Source organism: Bubalus bubalis, chromosome 12 (genome assembly GCF_019923935.1).
Source record: "Bubalus bubalis isolate 160015118507 breed Murrah chromosome 12, NDDB_SH_1, whole genome shotgun sequence".
In the NCBI taxonomy this organism is placed as follows: domain Eukaryota; kingdom Metazoa; phylum Chordata; class Mammalia; order Artiodactyla; family Bovidae; genus Bubalus; species Bubalus bubalis.
Window position 1 is genome coordinate 80577546 of NC_059168.1, and position 23749 is coordinate 80601294.

General features: G+C 43.6%; 1 protein-coding gene across 1 annotated transcript in view; it reads right to left on the reverse strand.

Annotated features, from left to right (window-relative positions):
* VSNL1 (visinin like 1) overlaps positions 1-23749 on the reverse strand; it is a 120590-nt gene that overhangs the window by 47217 nt on the left and 49624 nt on the right. The window contains exon 2 of the mRNA XM_006051878.4: positions 22660-22826. Within this exon, the coding sequence (XP_006051940.1) occupies positions 22660-22821 (162 nt within the window). The 5' untranslated portion in view covers positions 22822-22826. The remainder of the gene's footprint in view (positions 1-22659; positions 22827-23749) is intronic.

A 23749-nucleotide genomic window follows, 5' to 3' on the forward strand; every position in this document is an offset into this window, starting at 1 on the left:
GATGGATGGATGGATAGACAGATGGATGGATAGATAGATGGGTAGATGCATGCATGAATTGGTGAATGGACAGATGGGTGGATAGATGAATGGATGAATGGATACATGGAAGGAATACAAAGAGCAAACAGTCATTCTGCATCAATAACTCTCACAATGAATGTAATTACAGGCCTTGTGTCTCAGTATCTCTCACCCATTGTTAGGTGTTTGTCCCTCATGTGATGGTGCATTTGCCTAATGCCCCCAGAAGCCTGCTGTTCATGTGATGTTCAAGTCACTGAGCAAATAAACACCTCTGCTACCACACTGACACAAGGAGAGAAATGCAAGCACTAAATCGTGGTCCTCTAGTCCAGTGCTGCACCCCGCAGAGGCAGCACTGTAGGGATTAAAGATTCAAAAAGCAGGCACAGGAAAAGGGTAGAAGTGACAGGGGATTCTTGTGTTAGCAAATTATGGACAACAGTTTTTCATGCTTCAAAAATGAACGCCACTGCCTGCAGCATATGGAGTGACCACCATCGGCACATTTATGGCCATATCCATTTGGATGAAATTTCCATCAAGCCCCATCACATCAGACAGAGCAAAACCTGGGAGAGGTAGTGAGGCCCAGTCCAGGCAGGATGGGTAACTTGGCATTGCACACTTTGGTAAAACAAAAGCACACACAGAGTGAGTCCATTTCTGCTTGTCATGCCTCAAATCTCAACCACAGAGATGCTCAAACAATTGAATGTTTCAACTGAAGAGAAGCTGGTGAGAGACTGCTAGGATTCCCCATTTTTTAGTCTTCTCTCCTTCCAGGGTGAGTGACTTATATGATGGGCATATGGCCATCCAAAATTAAGACTACTTTCCCAGTGTCCTTTATGGCTACGTATTGCTGTGAGACTAAGCTCTGCACATGTGCAATTTTGGGGTCTTGCCTTTAAAAGGAAGGGTATGTTCCCCCATCTCTTCTGACTTCTCCTTCCACTAGCTAGAATGTGATGCCGTGGGGAGCCACTTGGGGTTGTTTGAATCAGACCGACACCCCAGGAAAGTGCACCAGGAGAGAAGAGGACTGAGTCCCTGATGGCTTGCACAGCAGTGGCCAGGCCAGCTTGGACTTTTCACAAGAGAAAAATAACTTTCAGTCATGTTGAAACAAGATGAACCTCTGTCACACTCGGTTGAATTTTCATCTTAATTAAGGCACCCATATAACCAAATACATTTATATGTGTGTAAACTGGACATATAGATGTGTGTGTGTATGTATAAAATCTCTCTCTTTCACAAGACACCCATATAAACAAATATATTTTTATGTGTGTAAATTGAACATATATGTGTGTGTGTGTGTGGCTCAGATGGTAAACAATCTGCCTGCAATGCAGGAGACCTAGATTCAATTCCTGGGTTGGGAAGATCCCCTGGAGAAGGGAATGGCAACCCACTCCAGTATTCTTGCCTGGAAAATTCTATGGATAGAGGAGCCTGCAGGCTATAGTTCATGGGGTTGCAGAGTCAGACATGACTGAGCAACTAAAACACTGTATCTGGACAGTGTATGTGTGTGTATCAAATCTCTTTCTCACACATAACACACACACACACATACACTCAGCAGTATCTTTATGTCTCCTCCATCGACAGTTACAAATTCAACTGAATCTTGGTCCTTCAAGGGAGTCATTCATCCATTTGAACAATAAACACATAAAACACAAAATAAGAGGGCATCTTCTTCAATATCTCTGACATCTTAAAAGAAAATGGTGAGACTGATTCTTGGGGAAATGGTCATCCTTGCTCTTATATGTCATATTAATTCTCTATCAACTGGAATCCTCAGTTACCCAGAGCTTTCTTCATCAGTCTGTTCCCTAAGATATTCCATTTAGGTGGCCAATCCAGGTGTCTAAGGCTGTCCACTTCCAAGTGTCCCCACCTTGATCCATGTCCTCCTCCTGAAGGCAGAAGGAACTCTTTTCATCCCCTGACTCCAGGACTTCTCTTAGCTCTTCCCAGTGGGTCTTGTCTTATGTAATCTCTCCCCAAACCAGCCCCATCCTCATCCAGTGAGTTACCCTGGCAACCCAGCTGTATCATCTTGAAAGATGTCTCTAAGTCCCTGCTCCTGAGTCTGCAAGAGACTTTACTGGGCTGATCTGTGAATCCACAACATATTAGCTTTAAACAGTGTCATCATTTATTGTGCTCTCAGTAGACGCATCACATTTTTTAAAAGAACATGAATAAAAATAAGTCCTACCTTGACTATGCAGAGAGATTTACTTAGAAAGCAGACAGTCATCTATTTTCAGAGACCATCTATGTTTTTAATGGTCTCCTTCGCATCTCTTCTAAAAGAAAATCCTTTCAGTTCTTACAGCTTTTTTTCTTTGACAATCTCATTACAAACTCAAATGTAAGCAGCCTAATTTTCAAGTCATTACATAGCTTTTTCATATGAGACATCTTGACTTTACATTTTACTCTTTCATTTCCTCTTTGGGAAAAATAGTACTTAAGGAAGTTCATGATGACTCTCTTTTGCTGGCAAATATTTGTAAGAAAATGAGCCACTTGACTCTGAGAACGGGGATGCTATACTATCCTATTACCTGTTGTTGCGCCCTGTTTAGTTAAATGTACTATATGCAATGGTTCATTATGAATCTCTGTAGGTTTATTATTCTGGATTACACATTAGAAAATGTTTCATTCATTTATTTTTCAAACACTTCAGGTAACCTGTAAGACAGAGTTCTTTATTCATTAATTAACTTGTTCTATTGACCAATTAGTTTTTGTTACTGGGTGCTGGGGAGACAGTGATGAGTAAGACAGTCCCCGCCCCTGCGGGTATTTGGGCAGAAAAACTGCTATGATGCCAAGTGACATGTGGTACTGAGACATTAACATCTAGCAGAGATTAGAGACAGTTCCACTTGGCTTCCAGAATCTTGGTATTGGAGAAGAAATTAAGAGGTCATGTGGTTCTCTCCATCATTTTACAGAGGTGGAAACTGAGGCTGAGCTTACCTCTTCTACCTCCCATCTTCTGCCTCTGGTCCCTCCATCTCCGGTGCTCAGTCATGCTGAACTCCTTTCTTCTGTCCATGGAACATGGAGATCGCCCCCATATTTGTCTTTTAAAATTCACTTTACCCATTCATTTTTTCATTTCCTTTATTCATTCATTTTTATCCATACCCTATTTTATTCATTTTGATTGGGTAGACCAAAAAGTTCATTAAAACCCAAATGAACTTTTTGGTCAACCCAATGTATCTTCAGAACAAAGTAGGAGGTGGGGCTAAAAAAGTTTAATGTGGTCTCACAAGTGTTCTGAGAAGGGGGTAAAGCATGGGTTACTAGCCTCTTTAATAAATTAAGGGACTTCCCTGGCAGTCCACTGGTTAAGACTAAATGTTTCCTTTGTAGGGGGCATGGGTTTGATCCCTGGTCAAGGAACTAAAATCTCACATGCTGCAAGGTGCGTCTGAAAAGGTAAAAAAAAAAAAAAAGTATAATATAAAAGTAAATAATTAAATAAATAAATTGAGACTATGCCTCAGAGACGTTGGTAACTGGCCCAGAGTCACACAACTTCTTAGCAGCGGAGTCCTGACCAGAACCAAGGGCTCCTGGCTCTCAGTTTCAATTATGATGCTTCCTTCTGCAAGGAACAGACCAACCAAAGATGGCCCACATCACAGAGGGTTAATTATCCTATACAACGCATAGTCCAGACACTGTTTTAGGATCAAGTCAGCAGCTCAGGGATATCAGCAAGGGCCCACGCTCCTTCTGTCTTTCCATTTTGCCATGTTCAGCTTGGAATCAGCATCTTCCTTCACCTCTGAGGGTTAGCCATAGCAATTCCAGAAATCACATGCAGGCGCTATACAAACATCACTACACTGGTCCTTCTAAAGTGAAGAAATGCTTTTTCAGTACCAGCCCCAGCTTCCAGCACAGCTTTTCTCAGACACGTTTGGACCAGGATTGGGTGACATGCACACATCTCAAATGCAAGATGGACCAGGGTTTTTGGCCTTTGCCATGGGAGGTAGGCCACGGGCAGAGAAGAAATGGTGACGCGAGGACCACGGCCACTGGGTATACAACCCACAATGTCTACCACCTCGTTTCATCAAGCCACCCCTCTGCGTCTCCTCTGGTCAGTGCCCGGCAGTAGGCAGCCTGGTCCCATAATCTGTTATCATTAAGCCTGCTTGAGAAGGAAACTGTAATTCCTCATAGTGAGTAGGCTTCTCCAGCCTCGTATACATAGTCAGCTCTCCTTGGTTTTCCGCTGAGCCAACTCTAACACTGCTAGCAAGGAGCTCTCGCACTGGAAATACAGGCATCGTCAGACCTCTGCCTCGTTGGCCTTCACAAGGACCCTGGCCTTTTCCTTGTCTGGTGAAAAACGTAGACTCAAGAGTGAAGAACTTGCCTCAGTCCAACAGACTCCTGGACTCCAGGCCCCTCACTCCTTCCACCTGTCTGTACTCTGGAACCACATCAGTTGTTTGTTTGGATGTTTTGAATTAAAGACTGTGGGAAGGTAAACTATACAAACTACCCTTTTTAGTAGAATCAGGTCCTCTGAGATTTCTATTAGGGATACATCCACCCAGTAAAGAGCACCAGCAATGGGGCCCAGCGGCCTGGGTGTAACTGTCACGTGACCCTGGGAAAGTTATCAATCATCTCCTGCCTCCGTTTCCTCATCTGTAAAGTGGGGGAATACCAATGTCTACTTCATACACCCTTCTGAGGACCAAATGAGTTAACATACAAAAATGATATGTTTGAAACAGTACCTGACTCTTGATAAGCATTCAGCTAATGTTGCCTATTGTCACCTATCCATCATTCATCTCCGCACCTAGTCACAGTTTGATAAGTCCTAGAAAGGACTTTGAGATACCCCTTCCCAGTTTTGAACCAGTCCATGTCTGATTCTAACTGTTGCCTCTTGACCTGCATGCAGGTTTTGCAGGAGACAGGTCAGGTGGTCTGGTATTCCCATCTCTTTAAGAACTTTTGACAGTTTGCTGTGATCCACACAGTCAAAGGCTTTAGTGTAGTCACTGAAGCCAAAGTAGATGTTTTTTGGAATTCTCTTGCTTTTTCTATGATCCAACGGATGTTGGCAATCTGATCTCTGGTTCCTCTGCCTTTTCTAAATCCAGCTTGTACATCTAGAGTTTCTCAAGTCATGTGCTGCTGAAGCCTAGCTTGAAGGATTTTGAGCATGACCTTGCTAGCATGTGAAGTGAGTGCAATTGTCTCGTAGTTTGAACATTCTTTGGTATTGCCTTTCTTTGGGATTGGAGGTCAAACCAGTCAATCCCAAAGGAAATCAACCCTGAATATACATTGGATGTATGGATGATGAAGCTGATGCTCCAATACTTGGGCCACCTGATGCCAAGAGCTGACTTATTGGAAAAGACTGTGATGCTGGGAAAGACTGAGGGCAAGAGAAGAAAAGGGTGGCAGAGGGTGAGATGGTTGGATGGCATCACTGACCCAGTGGACACAAGTCTGAGCAAACTCCGGGAGATGGTGAAGGACAGGGAAGCCTGTTGTGCTGCAGTTCACGGGATCACAAAGAGTTAGACATGACTGAGTGACTGAAGAACAAAAGAGAAAGGACCTAAAGCGTGCGGTTTCTACTGTATTTTTTGTTATAATGACAACCTTCCCCCTCTCTACTCACCTCCAGGGTGTGACAGTGCCCTGGAGCAGACAGCATATTTACAGATTGCACAAGGATAACAGGAACCTTCCCGGCCACCAACCTCCATCCCTAGTGTGAGGATGCTTTGCCTCAAATGGGATCCTGCTCCTCCCGTTCAGCCCTCCAAGGGGCCTGTACACATGCCCCAAGTGCGCCACCTGGGCTTCCCGTCCAGGGGAAGTCACTTCCTCCCAAAGCTGTTCTCTGGAGTCAGGGTAACACCTCCGAGGCTGTTACTGTCTGCAGCAGAGACGCACAGGGAGGGGGAGAATTTTCTGCCTGCTAGATTCCCTCTCCAGCCAATGGGAGAATTTGGGCTGGCATCTGTGCCTGGAACAATCTCTTCTCTTCCCCTCTTTCCCCACAGGGGTGGGATGGCTGGTCCCCGGGGAAGCCTGATCCACAGGATGTAAGGCAAGACAGCATTCCCCCTCAAAGAGACGGACAAGGCCCTGGGGCAAAGGGTGACATGAGGCTGCTAAGAGGCCGACAGAGCCAGAAGGATCTTTCCCACACTGTGAGGCCAGCCTCCGCACCCCTGCACCCCTGACATCAGTCCTCAGGGCCAAAGTGACTGGGGCATTAATTGAGCAGCTTTAGCGGAAGCACATGTAAGGGAGAGAGGGAGCAGTTAACGGCGGCAGAAGTGAAGATAAGAGAAGTGAAGGACCATGTCCAAGAACTCGCAGATCTTAGGGGCAGAACCTGGGTTCAAACTGTGGTGTCGTCTCCAGCATTGTTCTTTACACACAAAAGAGGCTGCCTTTTCAGCTCTTACTTATTTAACACATATTCTGAGCTGCTCTCTGTGTCTCTGACAGAGGGATCCAAGCCCCAAATAATCTTAATAATATCCATTATTTTAGCTCCCATCATTGTGCCCTTTAGCAAAAAATACATACACAAAACAGAGGACTGCATCTGTCTTATACTTTTCCCTGAACCCATCCTGCACTAGGCTAAGAAAAAAATCCAATTTGTCTTTCCTAAGATTTTTTTTTTTTTTTTGATGTGGACCATTTTTAAAGTATTTTATTGTATATTGTCACCCTATTTATTTAACGTATATGCAGAGTACATCATGCGAAATGCTGGCCTGGATAAAGCACAAGCTGGAATCAAGATTGCTGGGAGAAATATCAATAACCTCAGATACGCAGATGATACCACCTTTATGGCAGAAAGAGAAAAGGAACCAAAGAGCCTCTTGACGAAAGTGAAAGAGGAGAGTGAAAAAGCTGGCTTGAAACTCAACATTAAAAAAACTAAGATCATGGCATCTGGTCCTATCACTTCATGGCACATAGATGGGGAAACAGTGGAAACAGTGACAGATTTTATTTTTTTGGCTCCCAAATCACCACAGATGGTGACTGCAGCCATGAAATTAAAAGACACTTGCTCCTTGGAAGAAAAGCTATGACAAACCTAGACAGCATATCAAAAAGCAGAGACATTACTTTGCTGACAAAGGTCTGTGTAGTCCAAGCTATGGTTTTTCCAGTAGTCATGTATGGATGTGAGAACTGGACCATAAAGAAAGCTGAGTGCCAAAGAATTGATGCTTTTGAACTATGGTGTTGGTGAGTCTTCTTGAGAGTCCCTTGGACTACAAGGAGATCCAACCAGTCCATCCTAAAGGAAATCAGTCCTGAATATTCATTGGAAGGATTGATGCTGAAGCTGAAACTCCAATACTTTGGCCACCTTATGCGAAGAACTGACTCATTTGAAAAGACCCTGATGCTGGGAAAGATTGAAGGTAGGAGGAGAAGGGGACAACAAAAGATAAGATGGTTGGATGGCATCACTGACTCAATGGACATGAGTTTGAGCAAAGCTTTGGGAGTTGGTGATAGACAGGGAAGCCTGGCGTGCTGCAGTCCATGGGGTTGCAAAGAGCTGGACACAACTGAGCGAACTGAACTGATTTAATTTGTTACAGTATTGCTTCTGTTTTATCTTTTGGTTTTTCAGTCGTGAGGCACATGGGATCTTAGCTCCCCAACCGGAAATCGAACCCTCCCTGCCTGCATTGGCAGGTGAAGTCTTAACCACTGGATAGCCAGGGAAGTCCTGCTGTTTCTCTTTCATTTCAAGTCAGAACACACTGAGTTTGCTCCTTGACTTCAGAGAGGTCAGGGGTGTGGGATCTGAAGTCACAGATGCTGCCTGTAACATCCAGACCCAGAGGGTCTTTCTAGAACACCCAGAGTCACTGTCTTCACCCTGAAAGTTTTGACGCATTCACTTTCTTTCTCAGCAAGCGGAGGGCTCGGAGCAGGCAGCTCAGGCTGGGACCTGGGCCAGGATGACAGGACAGGACTAGTCTTGTGGGGTGGGGTCAGCCTCCACTGCTAAAGGGAGGAGGCAGCGAGTCTGCCTAGGTGAACAGACAATGGGAAGGAACATTCCAAATGCCCCTGAGCATTCCAGAAGGCGCCGGCCACTCCAAGAGCAGGGCTTTATCCACCTACAGCTCACCACCTGTGCTGAGGAGGCAATACGCTTTTGCTTTTTTCCCACTTTGTCTCTTGCTTGGGACCCAGCCCCCAGCTCCCACACTGGCCCTGTACCCTCTGCCCAGGAAGCCTTACCAGCCCCTCCCTGGTCCTCTCTTTCCCTTCCTCACCTGAGCTCACAAAGCTCTGATGGACCCATAACTTCACTGAGCTCTTAGATTGTCCCTGCACTTGTCTGCTTGGAAGGCTTCATCTCCCCCACATGGCCCGGCTCGTCCATGGGAGTCCTACCTCCTGCTCCCCTCAGGGTTTAGTGAGCACAGACAAGGTACAGCTGGTACGTACTTGATGAATAACTCTGTCAACTTTGACGTAAGTCATTTGCTGGAGGGCACGCCGCAAGCTCCTGCAGCCTCACCCACAGAATCACTGGGGCCATTTACAAAGGAAATGAAAAATAATTCTTCCTTCCCAGTCCCTCATTATGCTGTTTTATGAGGAAGACAACACCAGGTCACCAGTATTTCCACACTCCTCAAACACATTCCGGCAGGAAGCCGTCTCTTTACCTCGCCACAGCATTCAGGATGTCAGAGCTTTTTCTGGCAGTCTGAGTTCTCTGCGATTGAACCCCACTCACATCTCCAACCTCACTTTTCCCTGATACCTCTTTGGTGAGCCAACATTTTAGCCAACACAGTGGCTTGCCGTTGTTCGCCACACCACCCCCTGCTCCCCAGCACCCCTGCCCTGTACCGCTGCTAACATCATCATCCTTGCAGCTGCCAATCTGACCTATATTTCAAGGTACCATGAAATCTTCAGTGAAGATTTTTTTTTTTTTTTTTGCCCACACCATGCAGCAGGTGTGATCCTAGTTCCCCAACCAGGGACTGAACCCACGTCCCCTGCATTGGGAGCATGGAGTCTTAACCACTGGACCGCCGGGCAAGTCCCTTCAGTGAAGAGAATTATCTAGAAATTCACTATACTAGAACATCTACATGGGCTTTGCACAGATATCACTTTCTCTATAATCTTTGCTCTCTCTACATGGATTGTTCTACTAGGCTGCAAGCTCTTTAAAGGAGTGAGGGAGTATGGCTCAAACTGCATCATCCAGGGCTCTTGGTTACAGACTTGTTATACATACAACCCAGTAGTGCTTGGCAAAGGTGGGTGATTGGTAGAAGCTGCTATGGGTGATTATCTACAACAAGATTCCCCTAAGATACTGAAGGGTGCCTTTGGGCATTTCATAGATGGAGAGGCCTGTTTCATGGCTGAACCTCCCCCCTACCTTTGCTGCATTCTCTCCAGTGATGACAGGAGCACACTGATTGCAGATGTAAGGGGAGAAGCTGTCTTAGAGCTCATCTGCTTATGATACCCAGCAACACAAGCGCTGTCACAGGGAGGGAGCCCAAGTTTCATCACAACCTTGGAAGGACAGATGAGGGTCCAAGAACCATTCCAAATGGAGACACAGAGGTACATAATCAAAAAAAACAGACAGCTTTCTTCTAGCAGGTGCTGAACAGGCCACAGGAGGAGAGGAAATGATTTCTACTAAGATGGGTCAATGATATCAGATCCCAGTCCCTCTCACCCTTCCAAAACATCAGAAAAATACAGTGATGTAAAACAGCTTTACACTGAGAGACCCAGATATGATTTTTTATATTCAAGTCCAACCCTGTAATAGGAATAGGCTGTTCCTTCCTCATTGGCTCTGTTTCCAATTAGAAATGTATTGTCCTTTAATACATTTAATACATACTGAGGAACCAGAGATCAAATGGCCAACATCCATTGGATCATCGAAAAAGCTAGAGAGTTCCAGAAAAACATCTACTTCTGCTTTATTGACTATGCCAAAGCCTTTGACTGTGTGGATCACAACAAACTGGAAAATTCTTCAAGAGATGGGAATACCAGATCACCTGACCTGCCTCTTGAGAAATCTGTATGCGGGTCAAGAAGCAACAGTTAGAACTGGACATGGAACAACAGACTGGTTCCAAATAGGAAAAGGAGTACGTCAAGGCTGTATATTGTCACCCTACTTATCTAACTTATGTGCAGAGTACATCATGAGAAATGCTGGGCTGGAGGAAACACAAGCTGGAATCAAGATTGCTGGGAGAAATATCAATAACCTCAGATATGCAGATGACACCACCCTTATGGCAGAAAGTGAAGGACTAAAGAGCATCTTGATGAAAGTGAAAGAGGAGAGTGAAAATGTTGGCTTAAAGCTCAACATTCAGAAAACAAAGATCACGGCATCCGATCCCATCACTTCATGGCAAATAGATGGGAAACAATGGAAACGGTGACAGACTTTATTTTGGGGGGGCTTTAAAATCACTGCAGATGGTGATTACAGCCATTAAGTTAAAAGAGGCTTGCTCTTTGGAAGGAAAGTTATGACCAACCTAGACAGCATATCAAAAAGCAGACACATGACTTTGCCAACAAAGGTCTGTCTAGTCCAAGCTATGGTTTTTCCAGTGGTCATGTATGGATGTGAGAGTTGAACTATAAAGAAAGCTGAGCGCCGAAGAATTGATGCTTTTGAACTGTGGTTTTGAAGAAGACTCTTGAGAGTCCCTTGGACTGCAAGGAGATCTGACCAGTCCATCCTAAAGGAAATCGGTCATGAATATTCATTGGAAGGACTGATGCTGAAACTCCAATAGTTTGGCCATCTGATGTGAAGAACTGACTCATTGGAAAAGACCCTGATGCTGAGCAAGATTGAAGGTGGGAAGAAAAGGGGATGACATAGCATGAGATGGTTGGATGGCATCACCGATTCTACGGACATGAGTTTGAGTAAACTCCGGGAGTTGGTGATGGACAGGGAGGCGTGGCGTGCTGCAGTCCACGGGGTCCGCAAAGAGTCGGAAAGGACTGAGCGACTGAACTGAATTAACTGAAAAGAATAGCTAACAAGAAGAGTAGGTTCTTCTGGCTTTAAACCCTCATACAGAACCTGGAGTTGAGGCACGTCCTTTTAGATGTTAATTGGAGAGATTAGGAAACAGCTCCTTGGAAAGCCCTCCCCTCACCCCCTAGGATGTCTGTTTCCTCTTTTGTAAAATGGAGTAAGGGTGGACTCTTTCCAACCTTAACCTGAGGCTGCAGAAGTTGAGGTATTCTCTAAGAGCATTCCTTTGGATGGCATGGCTGCAAAGATCATTGTTATCTCTCTAACTGACACCTACCCTATCATGGGAAAGTAAAGTCCCAAGGTGTGGAAGCCATTCAACATAATTTCACACCCTTTGAGACAGAAGAAGGTTATCACTTCCACCCTTCCAGGATAAATGCTCTATCTAATGCAAGACATGCAGGAAATAGCCAGCTATTCCCTGAGACAGTCTCACCCTGATAAAGTATCTTTGCAGTCTTACATGGGACCTTGTTTTCCCAGAACTGTAACTTTATTGTCATCTCTTCCTTGAGATTTCAGACCCCAGCTCTTGTTTTCCACATTAATTCAAGTTGAAGTGCAGCCTGGATCATGTTGGCAAACATTCCAAGTGGAAATGGATTTCCAGGTTCTCACTAAAAATTATCATGTTCTCACCAGCTCAATCTGGATAACATTTTGTGTCTTATGTAATGTCTATTTCCCAAAGGAATTAAAATGTTTCTGTATATTGCTCTGCCCAACAAATTTTTAATAAGGCTTGCTCCTAATTACCTCTTATGAACAAGTAGAATCTGAATCCCCCAAAACTGATTACCCAAAAATCTTTTCTTGAGCCAAGAGTATTATTTTCAAAATGGATTTGAATCAGGTGTTGAGAAGCAATGTTGCATTTTATTTTGATAAATATCTGATAGGGGAGCCAGCTCTTGATGCCACAGCCCCAAAGACTGGCTATTGGGTGTCTGGAAGCCTTCCCATGCCCAGGTAGGTGCCTAAGATCAAGTCCTGATCAGTCTTACCTGGGCAAGGATAGTCACTGTTTATAAAGTGCTTTGGTTGGCTCTCTCATGATATAAGCAGGCCTCAGAGTAATTCTCTCCATCTTAAAGATGAGGAGTCTGAGGGTCAGAGTGGTTTGTTGACTTACTTAACAACATTTAAGCATAAGACATTCCCAAGTTCACAAGACCAGCTAACGGAAGAGCCAGGTACACTTCTAGCCTTCTCATCAAACCACATCACATTGAAGTGTATTCTGGCAAAACACTCACAGCAGTATAGGCTCTGGAGAATGAAGAAGGCTTCTATTTAGAGAGACGGTGAAAAAAGCTTACAGAATTTTGTTGCAAAACCATAATGTCTTGAGATGGATGCAGGTGAATCAAAGTCAAAGGAACTCAGTGGAGAAAGAGATTCTTCTGGCTTTGAGGGTAAGGAGATCAAAGGAGGCTCTTCCAGGGCGAGACTGAAGGAGGAAACAGAACAGGCTCTCTCTTGAAAGCAGGACTCCATCTTGGGCCGGACTGTGGACTTTGAGCTATATGCCCAGTATCTACGGAAACGACATACCAACAGAAAACCAGGCCCCCATTGTCTAAAAGAATACCCTAATTATCTGTGTAACCAAATAGAATCATACATTCTATTATGCTTATTGGGGTATGACCACAAGCCTATTGATAATTGTCCACTGTTAACTACCTAGGCTTAAGGCTTATGAATCACGGGTTAACTTTGATTGTATCTTTCTTTTTCCTTTGTTCTGACTAGTTTCAGGGAATTTTGGGGAGGTGGGTTTGGACACGTACACTTAGGGTATATAAGGTTTTCCTAAAAACTGGTCGGGGTCCTTGACTAAGAGGAGACTCTACCTTGGGCCCGTTGGTGTAATAAACTGCACTCCACTATCTGCATTATCCTTCTGAGTGAGTTTGTTTCCCGGAACGCGTGGCTACAACAAGACTTCTGAGCTGGTCCCAGAAGGATGGCTGGGTGTGGCGCACATGGCTTACAACAAAGTAGACAGAGAAACTCCCGGTGCTTGCTCCTGAATGTGACCCAGAGGACACAGAAAGCACCGCAGGGAGGGGAGAATTCTGCTTGCAAGGTGGCCCACGTGTTTGACTCTGCTGGCCCCTCTGCAGGTCAGGTGTCCTGACTTTCCAACTCCTATGGCTTCAAGTGAGGAAATACTATGTCCGAAGCTTGGCTCCTCAGTCATGGAGAATCAAGTGAGCTACCAGGCAGATGGGAAGCACTTCAGAGTGATCACAAAGGAAGGGAAGAAAGGGAGGGAGGGAGAAAAGGGGGAGACACCAGAAAGGAGGCCTGTGGTGGAGTCCTGGTGGGTATGAGCTTTATCTTCAACAGGCGGTTTTCCAAATTATCTCAGCAAGTTTCTGCGGAGAGGTTTTACTGAGTGAGTTTGTTGTGTTTGTTTCATTGTACTTTTGTTTCAAGCTAATATGCTCAATCAGAAGGGCCTCATGCCAGCATTATGCAAAGGAGCTCTCAAACACAATAGTTTTGTTTTTTTTTTTTAGCTTTTGTGATTCTGGTCACTGGGATTTTGGAGTTTCCAGACAGACTGACAGATCATGTCCAAATCACTCTTCTTTTGAGACTCAGCTTTAATATCTCCTTTCCCACCAGCCCTCCCTAGGCCTTCATGTCCTTCTTGTCTTTCATGGTCTTGATAACAATAGCCCCTGTACCATACGTGTGTGTATGCGTGTATATAAAAAACACATACTTATATATATATCATACACACACATATATATATGTATGTATGTATATATACACCTACCCACTTATAGGGGTTTCCCGGGTGGTGCTAATGGCAAAGAATCCGCCTGCCAATGCAGGAGACTCAAGAGATGAGGGTTTGACCCCTGGGTTAGGAGGATTCCCTGAAAAGGAAATGGCAACCACTCTAGTATTCTTGCTTGGGAAATCCATGGAGTTGCAAAGAGTCAGACATGATTGAGCAACTGAACACACACACATACATATCTCATACACTCGACCTATAGACTTCTTGATAGGACCAGATTATAGCCACTTGAGCTCAAGGATCTGTGACGTGTTCTGTAGACCCAGAGCCTACACAGCATCTGGCACGTAGGTGCTTAGGAGAATGAATGGCAAGCAGATACATTTCATCCCTGTGGGGCCTTCCCATTTTCATGGGGCTCTGGACAAAATACAGCTTAAATAATGGGCCCTGAATGAATCTGGAAAGCATCCCCAACAAACTGAAAACAATTTCACAGAGTGCAATCTAGAAACTTTTGTTCTTTTATTGCCTGCAAAGTTTATTTGAAAGTCTAGTATAGAAGGGAGATCTTCCCCATTTGTCTCATGTCAGGTGACACCCCATAACTCTGCTGTTACGGAAATTAGAATGTTCAGCCTGTCAATGATACAAGTATCTTTGGTGATCCTTAACATTTTCAGATCCTGATAGATAAGACCCTAATGCTGGGAAAGACTGAAGGCAGGAGGAGAAGGGGATGATGAAGGATGAAATGGTTGGATGGCATCACTGACTCAATGGACATGAGTTTGAGCAAGCTCCAGAAGTTGGTGATGGACAGGGAAGCCTGGCATGCTGCAGTCCATGGGGTTGCAAAGAGTCAGGCATGACTGAGCGACTGAACAACAACAACAACATTTTGAGAGCTTGCAAAGAACCCTTTATAAATCTGAGGAAGGGACTTCTCTGGTGGTCCAGTGATTAAGAATCCACCCACCAATGCAGGGGACATGGGTTCGATCCCTGCTCCGAGAGGGTTCCACATGTCACAGAGCAACCAAGCCTGCATGCCACCACAACTACTGAGCCTGTGAACCTAGAGTCCAGGAACCATGACGACAGAAGCCACTGAAATGAGAAGCCCATTGACTGCAACTAGGGAGTAGCCCCTGCTGGCTATAACTAAAGCCTGCACATCAATGGGAGATCCAGCACAGCCAAAACTAACTAAATAAAATAAAACAAATCTGAGAAAGTTATCCCTAGAGGGTAGACACAAAATTTTACATTATAGGCCAGTGTCTCTCAAAATATCATTCATGGGTTTTCTCTGTTAGGACTATCTTTGAGGTCATATTTCCTTCTAAGAGTAGGTTTTTAAACATAAGAGCACAATTTGAGAGTAAACTGCTAAAGCCATAAAGCGAATTAGGTGTAATGTGTAATGTTAGTCAATCAGTTGTGTCCGACTCTTTGCAACTCCATAGACTCTGGCCCGCCAGGCTCCTCTGTGCATGGAATGCTCCAGGCAAGAGTACTGGGGTGGGTTGCGATGCCCTTCTCCAGGAGCTCTTCCCAACCCAGAGATCAAACCCAAGTCTCTCACATTGCAGGCAGATTCTTTACCGTTTGAGCTACCCAGGGAGCCCTTTAGCAAATTAGGTAATAATGCGCTATTATCTGGAAAATCTCTCTTGTTCTATTAAAATGTCTTTATCATCAAATGTTTAGATGCTCCTGATTCTATGATAGCTTTTTTAAAAAATTTTTGTTTTAATCCTTGTCTCTGGGTAGTTATATCATCAGAATTTTGGGGTTGAGATTTGTATTTCTTAAGTTTTAGGCCCCGACAATTGCTCACTGAATGGAATTCCAATTATATTCTATTGTAAAATAAACATAGTTTTGTGAAGTGAAAAGCATTATACAGAAAAAAAAAAAAAAAGATATTCCAGCTCTACCAGGTTCTGAGATTACCAAGGGCAAGTCCCAAGACAGAGAACATGTTACAGAAAGCATAAAGGAAATGGGCCTTGAATGACTAAATCAATGGATAAACCCAGTCTTTGAAGGATAAGCAGCAAGAGTATTTTCTAAAAACCAAATTACAGGAGCTATTCAGGAAACGACCGCTTGGATGGACACATGGAATCACTAGGCAAGAACTCTACTGTTATATGTAAATAAGTTTTACTAAAATTCAAACTGTTGGATTAGAGATGGTTCAAAGGCACTCTCGGGCCCTCCCACCTGCCTCGGGCCCTAACACCTGTAAGTGTTGCCTATCACTTAACACTCTTGAGGAGAAAATTTGGTGCAATTGTTTTTGCTTGGTGGAAAAACAGTGGCTCAAGAGAATTGGGCTAGACCTCAGGTGGCACAAGTGGTAAGGAATCTGCCTGCTAATGCAGGACATGCAAGAGATGCAGGTTCAATCCCCGGATCAAGAAGATCAACTGGAGAAGGAATAGCACTTCATTCTAGTATTCTTGCCTGGAAAATCCCATGGACAGAGGAGCCTGGCTGGCTACAGTCCATGAGATCACAAAGAGTTGGACACGACTGAGCGAATGAGCACAGAACAGAACCAGAAGAACAATCTTTGGCTATTTAGTTACCTCTGAGAATTTATCTCTTTCTTCATCTGCAAAATAATATGCAGTAGAGACTGAGCAGGTAGGAGCAAGTGGAGGTGTGTAGGGGACAGGACGCCAAGTGGTTGGTGGGACTGAATACAGAAGATCTGGAACACCATACCTTATTCTGCCTGGTAGCAGGGAGCTGGGAGAGGCCACTGTGCTGGAGAAAGCACAGAACTCAGTGGCTAAGAATCTCAGGGCTGGGGATGTAGCCTCGTGGTGGATCCTGCTACCCTGGAAACATGGTAGACAACACTATTCAATTCAGGCTCATTTTCCTATTGAACCTCCGCAGAACCTCACTTCCTCCTCTATAGACCATTCTATGTTGCCACTGCCTTTGGCATAGGAAATAAAACCTATTTTCCACCTTGGTTCTTTGAAAGTAAATGAGTGGATCATCTATCATGACGGCAAAAACATCTTGTTGTAAGTTGCAAGTCATTTTCACTTCCTTTCTTTCCTTTGGGACTCCACCACTGAGGTGACAGGCCGGGGCTTATTATTTCCATCATGTAGATAAGGAAACAGATTCAGAGAGGCAGAGATCTGGCAAATGTAGCACAGCTAGGATTGAATCTCAGGTCTGTCAGATTCTAAATCCCATGATTTTTTTAAACTTACTCTCTTTAAAAAAAAAAATTGGAGTATAGTTGCTTTAGAATGTTGTGTTAGTTTCTGCTGAATAATGAAATGCATCAGTTATATGTATGCATATATCTCTTCCCTCTTGGACCTCCCTCTCAGCCCACGCCCTATCCCATCCATATCTATGTCATCACAGAGCACCGAGCTGAGCTCCTTGTGCTATATAGCAGGTTTCCACTATCTGTTTTACACGTGGCAGTGCACATATGTCAAATACTGTTTATTAACACATGTGAGAGCCAAAGAATTGATGCTTTTGAATTGTGGAGCTGGTGAAGACACTTGAGAGTCCCCTGAACTGCAAGGAGGTCAAACCAGTCGATCCTAAAGGAAATCAACTATGAATATTCATTGCTGATATGACTGATGCTGAAGCTGAAGCTTCAATACTTGAGCCACTGATGGGAAGAGCCAACTCATTGGAAAAGACCCTGATGCTGGGAAAGATTGAGGGCAGGAGGAGAAGGGGACGACAGAGGACGAGATGGTTAGATAGCATCACAAACTCATGAATTTTGAGCAAACTCTGGGAGATATTGGAGGATAGAGGAGCCTGGCATGCTATATAGTCATGGAGTCGCAAAGAGATGACTTAGTGACTGAACAAGTGGAATCTAGAAAAATGGTACAGATAAAACTATTTGCACTGCATTAATTACCTTCTTACTTTAATATGCCATCATGAAATTACATCTACCTTCCGCTTGTGCCCCAACAACATGCATCAGTGTCATTCTGCCTTGGCTTGTGGTTAACTGTGTCTCTACAATTAGCTTCTGAGTTCCTGAAGAGCAGGCAGAACTATCCTTTAGCCACTTCTCTATGCCTCCACCACAAGGCTTCCCAAAAAGGAGATACACAGCCAGCGTTTATTATTCATAGGTCACTCACCAAACACTGATGCTTGCTGTGTGGCAGGCCCTGTGCAAGCCACCAGGTTTTATGTTAATGGAAGTGAGCTGACTGTCCTCTGTAACAGTGGTCCCCAACTTTTTTGGGGACAGTTTTTGTGGAAGACAATTTTTCCATGGACTGGGCGGGGTGGGATTATTTTAGGACGATTTAAGTGCGTTACATTTATTGTGCACTTTATTTCTGTTATTAATATTTTCTATTATTATTACATCAGCTCCACCGCAGATCATCAGGCATTAAATCCTAGAGACTGGGGACTCCTGCTCTACAGGACTGATGAATGAAACCTGCAAAACTGTGCCCCATAGGGTTAACAGAAATCCTTGACTTCCACAGAACAGCAGATAAGGGAACAGATTGTTAAAAAAGCAAACAAAAAAACCCTGCTTGTAACCTGCCTTCACTGATTAAGCTTGGTTTAGTTTTTTTTTTTTTTCTTTAATTGCATCCCCTCCAAGTTTCACATAGCGAGGTAATAATATCACAACACTTCTTAACCACTCCTATAGATAACTCCTCCGACTATGGATCACTATAGGAACAACAGGCACTTAAGCTGTTTTCCAGAAACTTGGCATCAACTCCTGTCTAGTCAGACTGACTAAAGCAGGTAGGGACCACTGACACTAAAACTGGGCCTGCACAGTTGTCTGATGAGTGACTTTTTGATGTCAGAGGGCCAAAACATCCATCCTCAGATCTTGCTAAAGCACCTCCATTTTTGAACATGCATCCCATGAAGAAGCATGTAACCCGGACACATCTGCACCGAATGCTGATAACTCACCTTTTCTCTACTCTCATCACCTTGCCCCAGGCCTCAGACAACCTCGCTTCTTTATATATAAATATCTCACGCCCTTTGCCTTCAAGGCAGTGGATCTGAGACTCCTTCTCCTGTCTGTTTTGTCAATCAGCTTGGCTGTTTTGTCAATCAGCTCCTTGGCTGGCTGTCTTGAGTCAGCTCTTTCCCTGCCACAAACCTCACCATCTCAGCGTTTGGCTTGCCGTGCGTCAGGCAAATGAGCCTGGTTCGGTTAACACCAGCCGCAAACCAGGAAGGACCATGCCCAGCCCCGTGTTTTTCAAATCTCACTCCAGCAGGTTGTACGGTGGAGGGGCTTGGAGGGAGGGTGATGAGAGGCTGCCAAGAGAATCCAGGGGACAGGCAGAGCCGTGTGCTGCTGGGCGGGTCAGGGCACCCCATCTTTAATGTCTGTCCTGATCGCCAGTCTTCTTGTGACACTGGGAAAATTATCTACGTTTTCTGAACTTCAGTTTTGGACAGTTCTAAAGAGAGACTGGATGGAATTTCTTTATATTTTGCAAACAAAGTCTTTTGAAGTTGAGGGTTTGTGGTTCCTGGCCTTGCAGGGGGCGGCAGGGGCGGGGGCCTCTCTGGTTACCCTGCTCCACCCTACGCTCTCCTCACAGCTGACTCTACAGCAGCGAGGTGACTCTCCTGAAGCCTAAAAGGGGTCAGGTCAGTAACAGTAAATGTACCAGGCTGACCTCACAGATAGAGGGCAGAGGCCACTGGCTGCTTTGCTAACTCAGCTGGATTCCAGGATGTCTCACCGTTCAGCCTGAGACAGAAGGGACTACTGAAAAATGCCTATTCACCAAGATAAAGACTGTGCCTTGGTGAACATTTGTACTTTTAAGCAGCATTAAAGGAAGAGTTTTCTTCCCAGCCCTTCTCCTGGGCTTTCATTACATAAACCACATCTTTCTCTGTTACTCTCCCTTCTAACCTATCAGACCTGTGTTTCTTTCTTTCTTTTATTCTTTTTCCCTGTGGAAGGAAGTGGCATATTTCCTCTGTAATTCTTTTTTGTATTTTGTCCTTGGACAACTCTCACAGGAGAGGAAGACTTTGCCTACTTTCTGACTATTTGATAACCAGAGCAGTGGCTGAGTTTAAATATGGTTGTTAAGAGTCTGCCAAGAATCTAAACTCCATCTACCAGGATAAAACTTCACCTTCTTGGAAAAAAGTACTCTGAGGTGGACTGGGGAAGGTAGAAACGGGGGCTGATATTGGTCCATGTACATCAGTTGTACCATAAAACGCTGAGGGATATTTAATGTTTATACACGCTCCTCCCTTATCTTGAGGTGGATTTTATTTTCAGTGTGGAGTCCCTCCAGCACGTAAATAAAATACTTCATTTCCTGCATTTGAACTATTTCTTCAAAGGCAAAATCACTCTCACTGTAAACAAATAGTGAGAAACGTGGTACACACAGCTCTCTTAAACACAGAGTGACAGCCTGCATGACCTTTCCTCATAGGAAAGTGGCTTTGAAAATTTTCATTTATTTGTACTTTTCTTGGGGCTGAGGGAAGACAATGTGGAGGCACAGGCTCACTCCTGGGTAATAAAACGATAGAAGATGTGACTTTGAAAGCTATGGAGAGTGGTATAAAAATTTAGGAAAATGACCATCCCACTTCTGTGCAAAAGCAGTTTATTTCTATTTATGTCAATGATAAATGCATTTCTCAGTGCTTCCATATAGAAGATCTCTACACACTAAAACCAATGGCTCAGATCCTCTTAGAAATGTCACAGTGATCTTATAACATGCACACCTGCCACTTTTTGTCCTTTATACACACATGCAAGGAGAGAATTTTATAGATACCTCAAGCTCTCATAGGGTCAGCATTGGATTCATGATAATCATGGATTCTTGACATTCACTAGTGGTCCGTGCTTATTGCATTAATAAAATTAGTAATTTAATAAGTACCTGCAAACCCAGCCCCCAAAGCAGTGGCTAAGACTTTGACACAATCTGTATCTAACCACGTGGCTAAACTTCCGTCTCACCCTTTGCCTCTTATGCATGGGAGGCAACCATCGGTTTTAATCCTGTCTTCATCACTCTCTTGCTTTCTTTTTTGTGTGATTTTATTGCTTTTATTTGTAGTTCTATAAAATATATTTTTATCTTATCTGTGTTTAATTTAAAGTATTTTGAGACTGACTTTTAGCACTTAATGTTTCAGTGTTGCTGAAGTTCAACTGTTTGGATGACTGTGTGAGTATACCACAGTTTATTTTCCACTCTCCTTTTGATGGGCATTTGGGTTGTTTCCCAGTTTTGCTATTGTGAATGGTGCAGCTATGAGCATTCTTATATATACCTTTTTTATATGCACAGGATGGTATTGCTGGAGCAAAGGCTATGTGAGATGTTCAACTTCAGGAGAGAATGACAATGTTTAATATTTTATATAATCATCCCAACACACATACATGCACGTGGATGGATCATATTGCTCAAATTGGTATTCGCTGCATTTAAATGATAAGAGCACTATTATATATTTGGTATTTTAGTCAGAAAAAATTAAAAGAAAAACAATGCATTTCTTCCACAAGCCACAAATTATCCAAGTATAAAGAAAAAGGAATGTCTTAGATCATGCCAAATCTAGAACCAATACAACTGATAAATTCAGCAAAACCTGAAACATCACTGCGATACAAATACCTTTCATGGAACGGTTTTATCTAATGTCCTTGGCTTCTGTGGTGGCTCAGTGGTGAAGAATCTGCCTGCCAATGCAGGAGACACAAGTTGGATCCCTGGGCTGGGAAAATCCCCTAGAGAAAGAAATGGCAACCCTCTCCAGTATTCTTGCCTGGGAAATCCCAAGAACAGAGGAGACTAGCAGGCAACAGTCCACGGGGTTGCAAAAGAGTTGGGCCCGATTTAGTCACTAAACAACAATGGGGGAATTTTAACTTCTAAACAGTAGAAAATGCTGGGAAGAATTCATATTTTAGAACTTGATAAAATGTAGACGACCATCCATGCTGACTTTAATATACATCAGAACTCCCTACTTCCTTTTAAATTCAAAGCTTTGGGGATCTATATATTTTTCTTATCTGCATATAAAGGGACCTTTGTTGCAAAAGCCCTCCCATGCACTTCCTCTTTGACTGAGGTGTGCTGTGCAGGGCTTAGTCGCTTAGTCATGTCCAACTCTTTGCGACCCCATGGACTGCAGCCCGCCAAGCTCCTCTGTCCATGGGGATCCTCCAGGCAAGAATACTGGAGTGGGTTGCCATGCCCTCCTCCAGGGGATCTTCTGAACCCAGAAATCAAACCGGGGTCTCCTGCATTGCAAGCGGATTCTTTACCAGCTAAGCTACCAGGGTAGCCGGAGAAATGTGTAGATACCTTTAACAAGCCAAATGATGCAATTAGTTGCTTGTCCATAATCATCAAGAAACACTATTATCTGGGATTTTAACTCTTCTTTACCAGATGCTGTCAAAGTCTGAACTCTGTTTGGTGTTTTGATTGAACAATTACTCTTCTTGTTCAGAAATTTCTTGACTTATCTCTGGAACAAAACACATTCCTTTACATTTAAAAAAAATGACCATTTTTCTTTTGGGGTGGAAAACCACTAGAGTTGAAACAAACTGGCTACTTGGAGTTATAATTCCATGTGAAGCTATAGTTGATGAAGACAAGGTTTTCTGGCCTGAAAAATTTTTTAAAAAGGTTGAAAAACAACTTACCTTCACATAGAGCTGCTGAAATTCCTCGAGATTCAGTCTCCCGCTTGGACAGTCCTTGAGAAATCCTTTGTACCACTGCTTGAGTTCATGCTCATTAAACTCTGTGCTCTTCACCAGGTCCTCCATCACTTCAGGGGCCAGTTTGCTATTCTGTTTCCCCATTCTGCCTGAAGAAAAGCAAATTAATGCAATTAGTGCTGTGCCTGTGATCATTTCAAGCTTGATTAGGAGCCAAGCTAGAGTTCTGAGCAGTCCCTTGGTTGGAAGTCCCTCTAGCGTGTCTGATCAGTCTTCCCAAATCTGTTTCCTTCTATTTGATATTCTATAAAAGAGATGCATGAAAAAGATTTCTCAAAAGGCTATTGACTTCATCTTCCTTCGTCATGTGTCATCTTTTACACACATTGACTCCCACAAGGAAAGCCAATCATCTCCTTTTATGCTATTCAGGTAAAGTATATGGAAACTGTTTATAATCTCATTTTATGAATTATGATTCCTTAGCACTTACTGCCCAGATACCTAATTCTGCATTTAGTTTGCAGGGTTACTAAGTGGGGCTATTGACAAGAACAATAAGAAGGCTTTATTGGCAAATCATCAAAAAATGGCTTTGAAAACATGATCAGCAATGGTGGTTGTTCTAATTCTAAAGTTTCTGCTGTTTTTTCTTTTTCAAATGGGAACAGCTCATTTTTACTGGTCACATTAGCTCTCTATTTCTCTTTTCATCTTCAGAGACTTCCTACAACATTGCCTTCAGTGTTGACAACCTCTGGGTGGCTTTTTTTTTTAAGATTGGTTAGTGAATTTCAGTTGATGTAATTTCATTATTTTATTATTACTGCTAGTAAGTAAAAATAATAGTGCATAAAATAAAATATAAAATATATCAATCATGGGCCAGGTTGTGTGACCAACATCACTCTCAAGTGTAGGTGGGCAGAGCATAGGTTTAGAGTTATCCCTGATTTGGCCAGCCATTTATCTTGTGTGCTGCTTAGAGAAATATTAATTATCTGCTTTATCGTCAATTTCTTTCCCAATAAAGCACACATTAAAAAAAGAAAAACTAAAAAACTCTTTCAGA